This window comes from Musa acuminata, chromosome BXJ1-7, assembly GCF_036884655.1.
Source record: "Musa acuminata AAA Group cultivar baxijiao chromosome BXJ1-7, Cavendish_Baxijiao_AAA, whole genome shotgun sequence".
In the NCBI taxonomy this organism is placed as follows: Eukaryota; Viridiplantae; Streptophyta; class Magnoliopsida; order Zingiberales; family Musaceae; genus Musa; species Musa acuminata.
The window spans coordinates 6,352,063-6,371,502 of record NC_088333.1 but is presented as its reverse complement, the minus strand read 5'-3'; the positions used below and the strand labels follow the sequence as shown (position 1 = coordinate 6,371,502).

The 19,440-nt window shown below is 38.5% G+C and overlaps 1 protein-coding gene across 2 annotated transcripts; it reads right to left on the bottom strand.

Annotated features, from left to right (window-relative positions):
* Positions 1–382: 382 nt before the first annotated feature.
* Positions 383–18,556, bottom strand: LOC135678473 (mitogen-activated protein kinase kinase kinase 5-like). 2 transcript variants are annotated; one of them, XM_065191341.1, is made up of 11 exons: positions 17,764–18,556; positions 14,105–14,728; positions 13,939–14,026; positions 12,436–12,498; positions 12,184–12,347; positions 8,240–8,315; positions 5,112–5,171; positions 3,426–3,545; positions 1,350–1,559; positions 1,185–1,261; positions 383–1,098 (listed from the first exon to the last, which is right to left on the bottom strand). In XM_065191341.1, exons 1-11 carry the CDS (start codon positions 18,312–18,314, stop codon positions 879–881), a joined length of 2,253 nt encoding a protein of 750 aa, XP_065047413.1. In that variant the 5' UTR covers positions 18,315–18,556; the 3' UTR covers positions 383–878. The 2 variants fall into 2 exon arrangements, with proteins under 2 accessions (XP_065047413.1, XP_065047414.1); XM_065191342.1 differs by having other exon boundaries at positions 14,105–14,725; positions 17,764–18,555.
* Between the last annotated feature and the right edge of the window lie 884 nt (positions 18,557–19,440).

The following is a 19,440-nucleotide window of genomic DNA, read 5'->3' as shown; positions in this document are numbered from 1 at the left end:
GTTTTGGAGGGATTTTGGTGTTACAGGTTGACTAATATGAGGTTGTGTATGAAGTCACCTAATATTTGTTTTGGTGTTACACAAAACAAGGTCACCTAATATTTTCAATCATCAACTAATATGAGGCTGTGTATGACATGATATATGACAATAATATTGTTGTCATGCACAATTAATATATCTGTTGAGACAAATAATATATATATGTTAAAGATCCTCCTTCCCCAACTAATAGATTGCAGCTACACATGAGAGCATCAAAATAATCAAAACTCCTCCATGACTACTATCAACTGGCATTCAAGTTTTGGCCTCAATCCAAATTCTGCAATAAGCAGAGAAGAGAGCAGAATATTTACAATGAACAAGCATTCTCAGGACGTTTCACCACAATAGTTTGCATTAGTTTGCTGGCTGTCACTTCTTTATGTACTGAATAGTGGTGTTCAATAACAGCTAAACAATAATTGAAATGTTGCTATCATACAGGCTGAGAAAGTAGTGCAATCTGAACATTGCCTACGTCTGAATTGTCTGTGACAGTATTGTACAAGAGAAATATTAGTGTGGGCATTGACAAATTCGACCCTTGTGAAGTTCTTGAATACAATAATGGCTATGTACCACATGTACAGCTCTCCATTTCCAACCGGACTACTGGCCATTGGTCAACCGAGTAAGCTAATTCTGAGGATCTATAGGTCCAGTTTACGAACCTCCTGGATCGCCATTGTTAATGACCAATACCATCAGTCTTTGATGAAAAAAAACAGGATGGAACACGAGGAGACGATGGGACGATTACAGACAATCGATTAAAACTCCTGAAAAGCTTGAATGATCTGTTCAAGTTTGGCATGACTCTGGCAAGTGGCCAGTCAGGAGAGATTTACAATGGCTTTCTTGTAAGGCATGGGTAACACACATGGCTGGACGTTTGCAGCAGCCAGTCGCACACTGTTCAGAATATTTGCAGAAGTGCTAGATGAACTTGACATAATATGATTTGGTTGAGGTTGTGATGGACTAAGAACAATCTCAGGAGCAGATCGAGAGACATCTGTCTCAGAAGTTCCAGGATGAGACTGCCTGCTTTCTCTGAAGATAACAAATAAATTTGTAACCCTGAGTTGGAAATATATCAAGTTAACAAATCTCCATAACTAAACAAACAAAAAGCATACCCATTTATTGAGTGTCTCTCTCTCACGCACGGTTCACTTCTTGATTTATTTTTCTCTCTCGTGCTGATAGTATTATCCTATCATGATCAAATAGAAACTTTACTCAGTTCAGAGTTATGATGCTACAATTTCTTGTAGTAACTAATGGAAAAACCCAACACTTACAATAATTTTAATCCCGGCAAATGCTTGCAGAGAACCATGTCCGTTGTAGTGGTCTGAGAGTTGTATGAAGGGATGTTCGAGCAACATGTTGGCAGTTGGTCTCTCTGCGGGGTTTCTACGGAAGCAACATTGCAGGAAGTCCTTAGCATCATTTGACAATGATTCAGGTATTGTTGGGTTTTTATGCAAGACTTTAAACATAGCTGCAGCCTGTGATTGACACAACAAAGTACAATTTATATCTCCATAAACCAAAGAAATATACATCATAAATCAGACAAGTAACTAAAAAACAATTAGGATTGAGATATGTGTTATTACAAGTATAACTCAGACGACAACTCAAAACATTCCATATTTTCAACATTTAATTAGGTCTACGGACAATATGCATGGGTTCAACCTTAACCGAAAAATATGTTCATATGAAATTTCTTAAAATCTTAATTTAAGCAAAAACTCACTTTCAATAATCATGGTAGTAACTTTGAATTTACATTAATTTCAAGAATGCTTAATGATAGCAAAAGATCCATGTAGCCAGTCCTTAATGGTGGGACATTACAGCTTGTGTTGTTGTTGTTTTATATATGCCCATGGCAAGAAAGGCTACCAAGCTATTTGAGGAATTTGATATAAAACAAGAATATTTAGGGAAGGATTAGCAAAAATTAAGAGGCAAAGAAGAAAGAGGCTGCTACTATGGAAAAATAAAAGAAAAGAGGGAACTGAATGGGAAAGAGGAGAAAAGGAGATAAATAAAGAAAAGAGGGAATTGAAAAAGAAAGAGGAGAAAAAGACAAAAACAAAGAAATGAGGGAATTGAATGAGAAAGAGGAGAGGAGGATGTAGTGGGTACTGGTCCGAGCAGTAGAGTACCAGTATGTCCACCTGGCAGTATACCTATACCCGTATGGTATCTATCTCGGACCAAGAGGAACTGCCTGGTCCACATGCTGATTGGCCCAGTAAATACTAATCTGTACTAACTGGTATGGTTGAAATTAAAATGCTAGATAGAGGCTGCCGATGCTTTTGGTCAATATGATTTGCCTCTACTAAGTCCTTTTCAATTCCGAAAGAACCGAGTTCCGGGAGAGGCTATAGATGTATATCCACCAAGGGGAACAAAACAAATTATGTCGGAAGTTATCCCAAAAACATAAGAAAGAAGCATCAAGTACGTAATCACTCATCTAACTGCTCGAAAATTAAAATAAAAATTGCTTTGTTATTTAATAAGCTTGAAATAACAGAAAGAGTTGATAAGCTAAAACATTTGTCTACTTAATGATAATATCCATTAAATCGTCATTCTTAATTTGCATATCAACCAACTTTGGCTTCTTGATCTCACAAAAAGTGGCCTCATTTTCGAACATTAATGTGCACATCGTTGTCAAGATAAGTGATCTCAAAAAAACAAATGTTGTTAATTTCTCCATCAAATAACGTGAAATAGTTTACACTTGATCATTTAAACTAGCCACTTACTGAAACCTTTAACTAAATATAATATTACAAATTTTCTTTCTAACTTTATATATGACAGTTTGTTCATCATTATGAACCAATAGAATATCACAAATAAAACCTGCTCAAGCTATTGACAGAATTTTAAAAAAATTTAAGAATGTTTGCCATGGAGGTCTTAGAACTAAGTAAAATTAGCTACCAAATGTTTACAAGTTAATTTTAACATATTAAGGGATCACAAGAATCATATGATCAACAAAACTCAACAGATCCATTTACATATAGGAAATCAGTTTATCCATAACTATAACTTGATTAAGCAAGAAACTATCAGCAACACAAACTCATTCAACCAACAATTCTCAGATTGGGCTCATATGTTTAATCAGCATTACTATTATCTTCAATAAAACATTATAAAGAAAGTTTATACGTACACAGATTGTATATTCTAATTTGACTGGAGAAACTTCCGGAGCTAATAAGTCTTAAAGAATTGGCAATCTGACATCAGAACATCTATTACTTGCAAGTGACAACATAGAACCTTTAACTATATATAGCTAGTCATACACAACATCAATGAAAAGGAACATTTACCCCTTCTAAACCACTCCAAGGCTGTTTTCCTGTAAACATCTCAATAATGGTACAACCCAAGCTCCAAATGTCAACAGCAAGATCATAACAAATATCCTTGTTCATTGTAGCCTCCATCACCTGAACAGAGGAAAGAGTAGGTTCAAGAATTACAAAGTAGTTATGGACTAAGAATGTGACACTAGGAGAACTCCAAGACTTGAATGCATGGACCAAATTTCAACTTAATAGGTGCATCTCATTCAAAGGCTTAGTTTTGTCACCATGGATACTTCATGTACGAGCATAGAGGTATACACAATAATTTGGAATCACATTCGACAGAAGAAATCCTTTTGATTCAACAGTTTTACATGGTCATAGAAGTAAAAGGTACATAATATAAAGTTCCAAGAACAAGAAACTAACTCCCACATGCACAACGGAGTAGAAATATGAGAGGAGAATTTTGAAGAAAATTCCTGAAAAAGGAAATGGCAAAAGGACAAAAGTGCTGTTAGGATTGTTTGCAATGATAAGGTTCAGCCACAATAACAAATGGTAAATGTCATCATCTTCATATGTAAACTGTACAGACACATGAAGAAATAAATACTGCAGTTTCAAGCCATGTAATCAATTTATTATAGAAGGGTGAATATCAGAAACAAGGTTGTCAGCACCAAAATAATTTCTGAAGCAAAATGCTTCAGTAGTAACTAGTAAGTATAACAACTAAGTAACTTAAGTAAAATCATAGAGATTTCAAGGTCACATATAACTGCAAGTGAGAGGAGATGGCCATGATACATTTAATCAAACACTAAAGAATCCTTGAACCAAATGAATCCATAGGTTGGACGGTATCAAATTAGTAAAGATGTGCAAAGCTTTGCAGACATTTCTTGTTAGTTGTCTACATAGGTACTTTCAAAAATTCAGTGATTGAAAATGCTCAACAGTTTGGGTCACATTACATTTAGTTCATAACAAAATGAGACTATAGTCCCACAATAATTTCCTCTGGGCAGTTCAAGACAAACTGGCCTTGTGAAAACTAATTGGTCCAAAAAACTTCCTTAGTGAAATGGCCTTCATCAGCATCCAGTTTCAGCGGTCAGCATGTATGACGAAGAACTCTCCAAGTGCTTACTAATAACACTTTCAAATCATACTTGTTTTGCATATCCATTAAATAAAAAAATCTTCCTTGATTTAACAATGACAACTCCACAAAGACTCTCTCACTCTCTTGTTGAGACAACTTGATGCAATTAGATGTGCTCATTACACTGTAACTCATCTTCCTTGAAGTATCTCTAACTCTGTGCAAAATCCCTTCTCAGAAGAAGGTGTTTGGTTACCAGTTCCTTTATGTTGCCAAGATTTGCTCGAGCCATACACTCTTGAGTTAAAGCTAAGATAAATTATGATTAATCTTGCCACAGTTTTGAATATATTTAACAAGAAAGAAAATTTTCCCAGGGAAGATTAATGACATGCTCTGTATTGCTACAGACAAAGTAAATTTAGAGGCTTTTTGTTGAATCTTTGGTTCTTAGTCTGGTAAAATCTAACTCCTATGAACTATCTTTTGATATTCGTATATTCTTATAATCAAGTAAACAAAAGCAAAAACAAAAGATCAACAAATTCAAGCTCATAGAAAATCACTTCCAAAAGGAGATAAGCACACAAGGGAATTACCTCTGGAGCCATCCAATATGGTGAACCCTTTAATGAACGAGTTCCGGCTACCCCACTTAGCTGATCAATGTGGAAAAAACAACAATGAGCCGCAAGTCACACTTTCACAGACAAATGACATGTGAACATGTAGAGAAGATTGACTAACACTTGAATATATGCATGCGACTAAGTATGCACCCATGCGTATATGTACACATGCATGCATCTACTTAATATATATGACATGCACGGTTGTGTAGTTAATTTATGCATGTTAGAATACGAGGGTAGTAACCATTGTGCCCATGTGGTATTTATGTATGCATTCATGTACTTGTATAAGCAAAACATTTGTATATACATGTTTACATATACATGTGTGCTAAAATACTAGGGCAAATTAACATTGTACACGTGCTATCAAAGGGTAGCCTTGATAGAAAGAATTTACACCAAAAATAGGATAAAAAACAAAATTGAATCAGGACAATCCTATACACAGTGCTAACACAAAATATCCTGCCATTTAGAATAGGGTGAGGACACAAAATATGCTATCCAAAGACATGAACCTATTAGAAGTCCTGAGACTCACTTAGAAATCATCAACATAAGTAAATCATGCCTAACCAAACAAATGAAACAAAATTCTCTCCAGTAACAAGACTAAATCTGAAATCAGTACTTTAGTCTTGCAATTCTCATTGAATCTTCCAATTTCAAAACTTAACTCTTGCTGTCTAAACCTATAATGGACTAATGGAGCACCTGCTCATAAAAAAAATGCAACCATACAAGCTCAACCTTCACATTTAAGGTACAAGAATGTTACATAAGGTTCACTGTATAGCTCACTTGGTCAAAGATTAAGGTGTTTCGCAGCATGTGTATAGAGCCAGAACAGGCACAAGATAGATGTTCACTTGTTAATACCAGTATATACTCTATAAATGCGGACAAACTTTTTCCTCATACCTCAGTATAAAGAAGAGAATGTCATGTGAATTATATAAGGCAGTACGTGATAACCCTTGGCTAGCTGACATCACCACAGCATGCATCAACATGGTCCTTATCTAAGATCATTACAATACAGAACCAACAATGGCAAAAAGCAATCAGCACATGTTACAAAGTTTCATTTTACATGTTTTCATTATTTATTTTACCTGAATAGAGAGAGGTTGTAATCTCGCTACCCAACAAAAACCCACTGAGATGAACATATATAACTCTCCAATAATGATCGCTAATCAATATTCTAAAGAGCAGATCTACGAGGCCATGTGTATTGATGCCTATGTTGATTGGCCAAAAGACTGCATCGCAGTCACCATATGTGGACATAACATGAGCTTATCTGAATAATCAGACCAAAGTTGACATGTGCCACCGCACAAAGGCACATGTGCATCTGCACAAGACCGCATGACGTCACATGATGGTTGATAATCCAAATAATGTTTGAATTCTATATTTCTACTTAAATATCATTGAAAGTCTGAGATTATAACATAATATTTGAAATTTTTATCAATTTTGTGACTGTCCCATTTTCTTATGGTTATAAAATGCCATCAGATAGTTCAAAATGACAGGGAGCTTATCCACTACATCCACATAAAGAAGAGTCTAATCCAATATTTCTTGTCAAAGAGTCTAGTCCAATATTTCTGGTCCTTCAGCGACAATTGTGCCAGATCCCTGAACTTCAAATAGAAAGCTACAATCTTGAAAAAAAGGCATATGGACCCATCCCACTCTGTAACTCTGTACTAAGTTAAGTACTCTTCGGTCCCACTCTGTATAGAGTTAAGTATTTGCTTCAGCTTGGAGAAGATGCCAAGTTTGGCTTCTTTATTACATTATTATGTGTTTGTACAAAAATTTTCTTACTATACATGCTATGCTGTCATCTAAAATGAAGTGTCATTATATTTCTTGCAATATATTTATAATAATCATTTTATATTCTTTTAAATTATTTTTATGCATTTAAAACTAATCTTGCATATTAGCCTGCATACCACCACATGCAAATTGCAGTGACATAACCACATAAATACCACTCCCACTTTTTAAAACCTTATTCTAGCAAAATAACTTGCCTAATCTGTGTCATACCATATTAGGATTCTTGGATGCTAGTTAATCACAAAATAGGACTCTTTGAACTCCCTAAAATAGCAATTAGAATAACTACAAATCATAGAATCTTAGAAAATACAAATATAACTGCTATTAGGATTTAGCAAAGAGGCTTGGTTGGGCCCCCCTGGAAGTAATTTAGGAAGATCCATCTTTCTCCTCCAATTTGAGTAGTGAGTTACCCACAAGCTAGACCAAGACCTGTACATGCTCGACCACAGATGCAACAGGTCATGACAGGCTGTCTTGCTCAAATATGCTGAAATAAGGTGCTCTTGGGCTCTCCAAACCTGTAAAAAATTGTCTCAAGCTGAACTGGCCCTTATTTTGGCCTTTATGATGGTGAAAAGGTCTAATCTTAGGATAGCACTGGCCCTGGCTAGAGCCTGGACTGATTACAAATTAGGGTTGCGCTACATTACAACAAAAACAAGCTAAAAAGACCTAAATTAAGCAATACATGGAACAATTTTCAATCTACTTATGTCTATTATTTTGTCAATCTCCAAAATAATAAACAATCATAAGTTTATCCAAAAACTGCAGACAATTACCCATCTACATAAGTGTGATGCATAATTGAACAGACACTTGAACTGGTCATCTATAAAATGATTATATTATTCATCTTCCCTGCTTTTTGAGATAGAAGTTGTAATAAACAATGTAGTGTCTCAAATTGTTATTCATTTAAGAAAGCAACAAGAACTGCATATTGTCTACTACTATCATAAACCTTTACTAAACACAACAATCAATTAAAAAGAAAGACATGATCGCTGGCTGTTATTTCATATTCTAATAGACTCAGTGTAGCAAAATATCCAGAAATGGCCATAGGCAGCTAGCCCAGTGCACAAGACTCCTACCAATGTAGGATCTGGGAGGATCAATCACAAAGTACTATCCTCGTAAGAAAAATTGATGTTTCTTTGTAGAAGTAGCAACAAAAAGGCGCGAGTAAATGGAGTCTGTTTCGATCACAGAATCACACTTACATGTTTTGCCATCCCAAAATCAGCCAGCTTAACAACGCCACGTGCATCAACAAGCAAATTTGCTCCTTTGATATCCCTGCATGAACCAATATTTAGGATACCATGATCAGTCCATATAGTAGATTGAATTTTCTGGAGCACACCAATGAAAGGCAAGAAAGGTTAATAGAAAAAACAACTTAATGAACAACTTTTATAACACTAAGCAAATTTAAGTTGAGAACTAACAAAGAAAGATATCATTTTATACTTTAATTCTTTTATAGGTAAGGAAAGAAGAAATGAAATCAACGACAATGATTTGGATGAATTTCCTATTGACACCTGTCAATTACAATAAGTGATCAAATGGAAACAAGAACCTCAGTAATAAATTTGAAAGCTAGATAAAGTAAACAGGGCAGGGAAATGCACAAGGCTCCTAACAATGCCTCTGGATGAAATAAGGAAACACCTAAGATCTAAGACTCAACTTACCAAACAAGAGGCTTGATCAGGGCCATGCTTAAGCATCCCATATGTCAAAATAAAACATGGCATATCACTAACTTGTCAAATACATTTACTTCCAACTATGGGCCAACAACCTTACCATATACACTCCTATGCAAGGTTTGCTGTTTTGGGTCTGTACCTGTCTTGGCAATTTGTCAAACCGATATGTACCGATGTACCAACACACGGTATGCCGATGCGTACTGGTGTTTTAGCAAGGAAGAAAAACAAGGAGAAGAGGAAGGAGCGATGGAGGAATATAGGAGGAAGAAGGAAGAAGGAAGAGGAGGAAGCGATGGAGGAAGAAGAAAAAGAAAGAAGAAAAGGAGAAGAAGCAACGGCAACATCGAAGGGGTCGCGACAATGGCAACAACGAGGCAGTGGCAGCATCATTGTATGCAAGAAGAGGGCTCACATTTGCGAGCCCTATTTTTTTTATCCTTTTTTAACACTGAGTTGAACAAGCCTCACCACTTTTTTGAGTTTTTTATTATTTTAACTGGACCGCCTAAAACGGGGGTGGTATGCATATTAGCCCACGCCCGGACCGATACATACCGCTCGTATTGTACCATTTTGGGTGGTACAACAGTCCTTGTTCCTATGCTATAAGTCCAAAATCATCATTTGCAATTCAGAAAAAAAATGTTATCTACAAAAAAATAATTCAAATCAAACACAGAATCTCGACAATATATTTGATCTTCAAATCCAGTTAAGACCTCATATCTTGTAACCATGAACAACACCAGCATGAATAGCAAGGCTCATAATTTCGTACCATACCGGAGTTTTGAACTCAGCTCAGTACAGTATAGTATAACTATATCGAGCGATACGTTTCGATATACCACTCGCTATATATATATATATATATATATATATATATATATATATATATATATATATATATATATATATAAACTACGTCGCCTCGATACTCCCCACGCTCTACCCACGTGAGGAGGTTTCCTTCTCCCCGTGCGAAAAAAAGAAAGAAAGAAAGGTGACGTTGTCGAGGCGACGTCGCTTGGTTTTTGCCCGCGTGGGGAGAAGAAGCTGTTTCCTTCTCCCCGTGTGAAAAAAAAAGAGAAAGAAAGGCGACGTCGCCCGGTTTCCTCGCGCAAAAAAAAAAAGAAAGGCGACATCGCTCAGTTTCTACCCGCACGGGGAGAAGAAACCCACACAAAAAAGAAAGAAAAAAAAAATGCCTCGTTCCTTCTGCTTGCATGGGGAGAAGAAACCACTTCTCCTCGCGACGTCACCGAGGCTTCTTCTCTCCCCGCGGGGATGAGGAGAAGTTGTCGAGGCCTCATCGTCTCAGACGAGGAGGCGACAACATCTACGGCGTCCAATGAGGGAGGGCGGCTACGGATCTTCAGATTTTCTTTTTTCTTCTCCCTCTTCTCTTTCTTCTCTCTCTGCTAATACATCGATCAATTTAGGACGATAACGGAGTGGAAACAACCCCAATCGACGCTACCACCCAGTAGCAGGCGGTCCACGTACCGGTCTGCTGACAAACCGGTACGTATCGCTCGATACGGGTCGTATTATTCGAAATTAAAATCCTTGCTGAATAGTACCTTTTCTGATTAACAAAATGTACTCACGAGCAAACTTGATTGTGGCATGGGATGATAAGGAAAAAGGGTCACTTGTAGAAGACGTGACTGGAGATAAAAGCTATGGACTACCACTTCCATTTAGTATGTATATTCTACACAAGAAACTTCTATACACAATCTGAAGCTAGTCCTCAATCACAATACTTGTTCACTTTCTCCATGATGTCAAATCTACTTCCTTCTCCAGATGAAACTACAGCTTCTAATCCAAAGGCAAAGTGATATAGGAATTCCAATATCTCAACCATCTTATACCCAGGGATTGCTGTATCGCCTGAAACGATACGGTTTTTGCGGTACATACCGGTCCGAGTGTGGACTGATACGTGAACCACCCCGTTTCAGACGATCGGCATTAAAATAATAAAAAATCAAAAAGTGGTGGGCCCCAGTCCATTTCAGTGTTAAAAAGAAAAACATATTAGGGCTCTTCTTGCGCATGAAGCCGCGGCACTGCCTCTTCACCGCTGCGATGTTGCAGCAACACTACCTCTTTACTGATTTGCGACTACGATGCTGCAGCAGCTCTGCCTCTTCGTTGCTTCACTGCTGCGATGCTGCAGTGCAGCGGCACCGCCTCTTCATTGCTGTGATGCTACTGCTTCCCTTCAACACTGCTGCTGCTTCCCAGGTATCACTGCACTTCTTCTACAACTCCTTTTCTTCTTCCTTCTTCCTTCTTCCTTTCTCCTTCCTCCTCTGTTCCTCCATCGGACCTTCCTCTTCAACCTTTTTTTCTTCCTCGTAGAAATATCGATACGCACCTACATGCTATGTGTTGGTACACCAATACGGAGCGGCACGGCTGGCGGACCAACACACTGGCTTGGACTGGTAAGTCAAACCTTGCTTATACCAATTATTCAAGCAACAAAAGAAAAGCATATAGAAAGCCAAATGTCAACAAACAAGTCATAGGCAATAACTAGCTTAAAAAAGTTCTACGAAAGATGATTCCTTTAAATAATTAAAAGAGTGCATGACCAAGACTTTCCATTACCATGTCTAAATTGAACAATACTTGCTTGGTTGCTAATTAATGTAACAAGACAAATATGATCTTTAAGCCAACAACAAACTAGAATCCAAACATTATGCAACTCATTAAAGAACAAGGAAATAGCCATATGTTAAATATGTCGAGAAATAACAACAACAACAAAGCCATAAGTCCCAACTATTTGGGACGACTAGATGGATTTTTTGCAGCCACTAAGATATGTAAAAAGCTATATGTTAAGTTCAGAGTACTTAAATCTTTATTTATAATTTCTATTAAGGTATTTTTAGGTCTTCCTCTACCTCTCCTTGTACAACTAACATTAATTATTTCACCTCTTTTGACCACCACATCTGGAGATCTCCTAAGCACATACATATACAATCTTAAACAATTTTCTCTCATCTTATCCTCTATCGATGCGATATTTAATTATTGACCAATAAAAGTATTTCTTCTCCTATCTTTCCTCGCAGCTTCACACATCCATCTCAATATTCTCATCTTGGCAACACAGACTTTTTGTATATGTTGTGTCTTAATTACCCAACACTCATATCGATAAAGCAGTTTTGGTTTCACGATTATCTTATAAAATTTTTCTTTTAATCTCAAAGATATCCAATAATCATACAAGACTATGATAGCCCTCGTCATTTAATCATCATTTTTTTACTTCATGAATAATATCATCATCGATCTCTCCATCTTGTTAAATATGTCAAAGAAACAAAAAAAAATTTATGCACTCCTCAAGAATAAAGATGACTTCTAATTAATCAATTAATCAACTTAGAAAATACAACTAAATAGGTACATACCTATGCATTATATCTTTACCATGCAAGTAGGCTAACCCTTTGAGAATATGGTGGGTAAAATTGCGGACAACTGATTCTGTCATAGCTCCACAATGCTGGTGAACATATTTATTGATCGAACCAGGATGAACATATTCAAGATATATGTAAAACTGGTCATCAATCTGCACATAAAAAAAAAAAAAGATACATCAAAAATGTTTTGCAAAAGAAGGGAGCACAAAAGTAGCAGTGTAACCAACAAAAACTCACTGTTTCACTCCCATAATATTGCACAACATTTGGATGCCTAAATTCGCTGAGAAACTTTATTTCCTGCAAAAATGAGGGAGAAAAAGGATGATCAACAGGCATACAACCAACTTTAAAGTTCAGACAAATGAAATCACTAAAATAATAAAGAGAACTTATAACAAAATTAATAATAATACACTATAACAGTAGCTAAACAACACACCACTTAGAAAAGCACTACAAGAGTAGCAAAACAACAAGGCCACTTAGAAACAGTACTTATCAGTCAAAATCAGTGATGTAAAAAGCGCTAGGCGCCAAAAGGCGCCAAGGTCCAAAAACGCCCGAGGCGCTAGGCGCTCGCCCGAGCAAAGCGAGGCGCTAAAATATAAAAATAATATAATATAATTAATAAATATAATTATTTAAAATTTTAAATAAAAATATGCTATTAAATTAAGAAAATCTAAGATACAAAATCACAATGTCACATTAACAAAAAGTTTCAAAATTCAAAATATTAAAATTTTACATCAAAATAAAAATTAACAACATTAAAATCAAAATAATATATTATTAATCTATTAACAGTATTGAAAATTAATCATTTCAAAATTCAAATAAACTTAATATTAAGAGTATACTGTATACTGAGCCTGACGGAGAAACGAGGAAGCGGCGACGGCAGCGGCAGCAGCAGCAGCGGCGGCGAGCGACGACAGCGGGAAAGGGAAAGGGAGCGGAAGGCGCGAGCAGCGGGAGGCCTCGAGGGAGGGGCGAGCAGCGGGAAGGCTCGCAGGAGGGCTCGCAAGAGGCGAGAGGGCTCGCGGGAGGCGCGAGCAACGGGAGGGCTCGCGGGAGGCGTGAGTAGCGAGAGGGCTCGAGGGAGGCGCGAGCAGCGAGAAGGCTCGCGGGAGGGCTCGCAGGAGACGCGAGCAGCGAGAGGGCTCGCGGGAGGCGCGAGCAGCGGGAAGGCTCGCGGGAGGCGCGAGCAGCGACAGCGGCGAGCAGCTGCAGCGAGCGACGAGATCGCGATCGGGATCGGGATCGGGATCGAGAGCGGCAGCGGCAACGGGTTAGTGTTGGGTTAGGGTTAGGGTTAGGGTTGGGGTTATATCGGTTTAGTTGGTTCGATTGAACCAACTAACAACCGAACTAGGACCGAACCAGACCTAAAATTCTGGTTCGATCGCCTTGGTTTACCCAGGCGCTCGCCCGAAGTGCCCAGCGCCTGGGGTCGGGCGAGCGCCCAGGCGGCGCCTGTTTGAAGCGCGCCGCCTGGGACATTAGCGAGGCGCTCGGGCCTCGCCTCGCCTCGCCCGAGCGCCTAGGCAAGCGCCCGAGCGCCTTTTGCAATCACTGGTCAAAATTATTCAAGGTTTTGAACTTTGAACATTAGCCATCTCAGATATGATCCAAGAAATTATCAATCTAAATAAAAAAGGAAACAGTTCCTACAGACGTGAAAAAATGATTATAATAATCACTTGAGAATTGCATAAATTGATACAAAAAATTAACCTGTTCCAACTGTTTTACGCATTCAGCTGATTTGGCATCATCAGGAATTATATTAACTTCTTTCATTGCACATAAAGCTCCAGTGTGTCTGCAAAAGAAATTAAGTCAAGTGAAAGCAGAAGAAAGAGATGTTAAACCCATCCATTAAACAGGAAAATATACAGACATGTTGGTGGCTTCATAAACATTGCCAAATGTTCCACTTCCAATGAGATTTCCTTTCTTCCACTGACTTCTCATAGATAATGCCTCAGATTTTGTACCATAGTGATGAGAGAATCCTGATTGCGAAGGAGGTGCAGCAACAGGAGGCAGAGGAAGTGGGTGAACACTAATGTTACCACCATTTTCTTGGCATGAAGCAGAATTATCTGAGAACATTTTTCTATGCAATGGGGAAGAAGGTGTAGTAGGATTTCTGGTTCTTAAGACAAGACTTTTAGCTGTTTGATCAGGACCACCAAAAAATTCCTCAGATGAAGTCTGCAGAGGGAAAACAGATTCTCTCTCTGTGGATGACATCTCTGTAGCTGACCTTACTTGAAGCCCTCGAGTTACAATGGTGGAAAAGTCAACATTATTTGATCTCCGAGGACTACTTATAGGACTCCGCACAGGACTTGAGAACCCACTTGCTGGAGCACTTTTAGCAGGGATATTAAGCATAAAGTTAACATATCCTGCAGAATTTGGATCTTGAAATCTCTTTCTGTGACGTCTAAAAGTAAATCCATTCAATGAGATGCCGCTGCGCTCTGAACTTTTGCGCAAACTCTGTTGAGGAAACCTGCTGCAAAAAATAAGCAAAAAATCTTAAAGTACCCACAACAAGAACAACAACATTGTTGCTTATACAGAAGCAAAGCGATTATCTTCATAGAGCAAAATATAATTTGGTTGATAAATCAAATTATGAGGTGTTTATGGGAAAAGAGCCCCCAAAAAGGCAAATTTGTTACACTCACAGAAAATTGAAAGAAAGGACCACCAGAAGAATGTCAAGAAACAAAATGGAAGATCTAGATCTGGCAAAGTCAACATGAAGAATCACATAAAAGAACACTAACCCCAAGAAACATACACCACAAATAATGCATATTTAACTCTATGTTATGCATTATCCAAATTTCTGTAGTAAGTTCTCCAGTAAATTTTATTTAGAAGACTCAAAAAAGAAAGTGGAGACTGAAAATTATGAAAAACAAGAAGATGCCACAGCACTTGGTGTATCTGTAGGCAACTTACTCATGCTTTTTGGTAGAATCCTGGTACAGGGTTACATCTGATTTAATGCTTTCTGTGGTAGGTTATCTAACAAGCTCAGGGACCTCGTTTCGTCATCATGTTTATATCATAGACGCAAGCTTTAAACATGCACTTGAGCCAAAATGGTGGCTGTGTAGCATTGAAAAGCACATGGTTCCTGCTAAAAATAATGAATATGATGGCAAATGAAACATACAAATATGAAATATTAAACAAAGCGCTGATGTACTATAATAGAATGGATGACTGCGATCGGTGAAGATAGCAGAGGTTAAGAAGGAAGAAAGAGAAAGAGTAAGAATGAAGGAGGAGGAATACCAGAAAAGAGATGAGCGATGAGGCAAAGGACGGTGATCGGGTGAAGACAGCAACTGGGTGAAGTCAGTGATCCAGTGAAAGCGGTGGTTAGGACGAAGAGAAGGAGAATGTGGAAGTCTCACAGGGCCCTAAAGAATCAAGATATAATATAATACATGTATATTTGATTAAAGCAGACCAGACCACTCGAAATGGGTTGGGTCCACATGCCAGTTCACAACCGGACTAGTAAATATTGGTCGGTATGTATTGGCCCAGGCGAAAAGATGTTTGTTGCCACGAGGAATAACTATAAATTTATTCCTAAACCAAGCAATTCTGATTGACAGAATCCTTGATAGAGTACACACCCAAAGATTCACCACCTTGTCTCAACAAATCCAAAGTAAACATATCAAATTGGAAAATGAAAGGAATTAGATTAATTATCAAGATTGGTATGGAGGACATCAGATAGTGTGCACTGTTAGTTAGAAAAATCCAACATGGTCAGAAAAACACAAACTTGTTTTCAGTAACCTTGAATATGATGATGCTCTTCGCTGTAGTTGATTACCTTCATGACTGTCAAAATTCTGCAACTATTTGGTTCCCCCATATAAGAACAGTGCCCAGACAGGTTCTTCAAATATTTTAAGTGCCCAACAATGAGAAATTGGGATAGTACTCTTTTAAGAGAAAAAAGCATCAGAAGTAATAAAACAATAGGGAAGGTTAACTTCTTCACATGATGGCACTTACAAGTTGGAAGAAATTTACAGATAAATTTCCTTAAATGATTAAGATTTCAGCTGTTGAGTTACTAATTTGTGTTGTGAGCTAACTCTTACTAATATCAGTACAAGGTCTACAACCAAATAATAAATACAGGTTGCTAATAGGTCTACAACCAAATAATAAATATAGGTTGCTATAGGCTGGAGAATTGGTTAAACACAAACCTGTGTAGAGTTATCTCTATCATTTTGTAGGTTAGTTTGGAACCTTTTAAGCAACAAGGGGTCTTGGATTAAATTGTTAAAACATATAACTGCTAAATATGGAGCTTAAATGTCAAGTACAGAAAGGTCAGCAGCCGCTTCCCCTCATCTAGCCCTCTGGATTGACAAGATCCTTTTCTGAAACCCATCCTTAAGAAAAAAGACCATCCCAAAATTAACCAATAAAATACACAAGTACAGATGTCATATGATGTGAGATCTAAAGACTTAAGGGCTTTTTTCTATTTTTTGATCAAATCAAAATGGAAACTTTGATTAGACAAAAGTACACTGGTGTTCTAAAACTTGTGTCGCAACCAAAATAAACTTTTAGCAGCGAGTTCCTGTAAAATATGTTCAAGGTTGGGATCTCGCATAACGAAGGTTTAACCATATAAAGAAGAGACCACTTCTTACTAAAGAAAATATAGTTCTGCATTCTATCTAGTTTCTACTGAACTATTTACCATAGTTAATTAGGATTTGTAACACCCTGTACTCCACTTGGTTTTGCTTGTCATTCTGCTAGGCTCGCTTGGCAGGCCTTTCTCTCAATATTTTCTTTGCCTATCTTAAAGATATGATTTATTCATTGAACATTTCTTCATAAATCATCAAATACTTTATCCTAAACAATAGTTTGGGATCATCTACTTTATCCAAAACAATAGTTTGGGAAAACCAATGTACATGGAGCCATGAAATTCTGCCACAGAAATTATAGAAAGCACAAAATTGGTCCCAAAAGGAGAAGGGAGACAGACACTACAGAGTCAAGGAGGCAAATCCGAAGTCTGTCAATTAAGGCTAGAGCATATAGTTGAAGTCTGAATTGTTATGACCAAAATATTAAAAATGACACCATAAACAATACACTTAGGAGTTTTATTTTTTAATATTTAGATAGGGAACAATAAGCCACACAAATTGTTGAATAGCAAGCATAAAGAACAACAACTTACACAAGCTTTGGCGATATAAAGATCACACAAGATTTTTAAAAAATTAAACCAAATGCTGCAATTATTATTTAGATAACCCACGACCCATTTAAACATTCAAGAGAAACCAATTAACAAAGTTAGCTGGGTCGAAAAAATTCATACTAAATCAACTTCTTCAAATCAGCTGATTCATGAAAGTAAGTCAAAAACATAAATTCCTGCTACTTATCAGTTAAACACCGAATTCTTAGTTATTCGCTTTGCTACAAAAAGAATGACATTACTAGGATATGAAAGGGAATTAGAAAGACTCTAACCTTCCAACTACACCACCCAAAAACGCCTTCTCGTTGATCGGATCCACCATGGAGGAACACTCAGCAGGCGCATGAGTCGTTTCATTGCCCTCAGATCTACTCGAAGCCCCTTTTGGTGAGGGCAGAGGGCAACCCGCCAATTTTGGTGATGAAAGCCCTAACCCCAGAGCCGACGTACACTCCCGATGAGGGGACGCAGGTGCCGTCGCCACGAACTCGGGCAATGGAAGCGGCCGCGGTAGCAGAATCAGGGATGACGATATCCGGCCTGGGTTGCAGTTGAGATTGCTCGAGCGCGGTGACACAGGCGTCGAGCTCACGAAGCAGGGGCCGGCGGTGGCGCCAGTGTCGAACGACAACCCACCGACCTTGATGTCGGAGAGCTTGGGACGCTCGTGCTGGCGGGCGACGCGGCGAGAGCTCCAGGGGAGGTGGAGGTCCCTGGACCAGCTACGACCGACAGGGGAGGATGCGATTGAGGCGGGGGAGGACGAGGACGAGGGCGAGGACGAGGAGGGCGAGACGGCGTTCTTCCGGTTCCACCAAGCCATCGCGCGGGCAAGGGTCGAACATGGTATGGAGGGAAATGCCTCAGCGCAGGAATAAGAGATCAGACCCTAACCCCGAGCTTCGATCAGCGATGGCGTCACCTGTGGAGAAGGCGAGGAAACTCCAGTATTGGACCGAAATGGAGGAGCGACGACGACGCTCGCGAGGAGCGCGACATATTTGGTCTCAGTGTCACCGCCACGCAGCTTCAAAGGAAGCTGCACGCGAACTGAGCCATTCCCTGAGGTCAAATGGTTTACCCGACATTTTCCCCCTTTTGTTTTTCCTATTTTCTTTTATGCACTTCGAGTCATTAGAAAAGCAAAGGAATGCCCGAACCCGAACCTGAACACCCGAATCCGACTCGTCCCGAATATATCAGAAACTATACTAATCAAAGATAAATATTTATACAATTAATTTTTAATTCTAATTAATACAAAATTTCACAATAAGAAATGTATTTGGCTTCTCTTATATCTGATAAATATATTTCCCTGTGGTGTTTAGGTAGGGAACAGTGTGACACGTCATTTGAAGAGGTCGTAACTAGTAAGTCAACGCTCCGGTGGATCCGCTGCAAGTCTCACGTCTGCTACCACCTCGTAGTCTGTGGGCGACGGCAGTATGATCACACGTGTCGCGCGGAAGACGTGCGCCGCGGCTTCGGCAAACCGAGTCCAAGTCCACCGTTGACGTCAATGCCACGTGACCATTCCTATACGGGCAGGCCGTACCAATTGGGCTTGGGGCCAAGTCAACCAAAGCAAATCACTCGTTTGAAATCGAGCTGGTCTCTCTCCCTATCTTCGTGTTGTATGAGTAGGTCAACCGGTGTTTGTGACTTCGTTTGTTTAGACATTTAAATATGCATTGAGCTGGTCTCTCACTCAATCTTCGTGTTCCATGAGTGGGTCAACCGGTGTTTGTGACTTCATTTGTTAGACATTTAAATATGCTAGTTTACCGGATCATACACCTATCAATTAGAAGAGGTCTTTGTTATGTTCAGGATTGCAGACAATATATATATAGAATATGGCACATATGTCATTTGGTATGTCTAACTAGATGTTGGATTCAGTCGCATGATCCAAGATCTTCTTGACAGAGTGAATCATTTGGTAT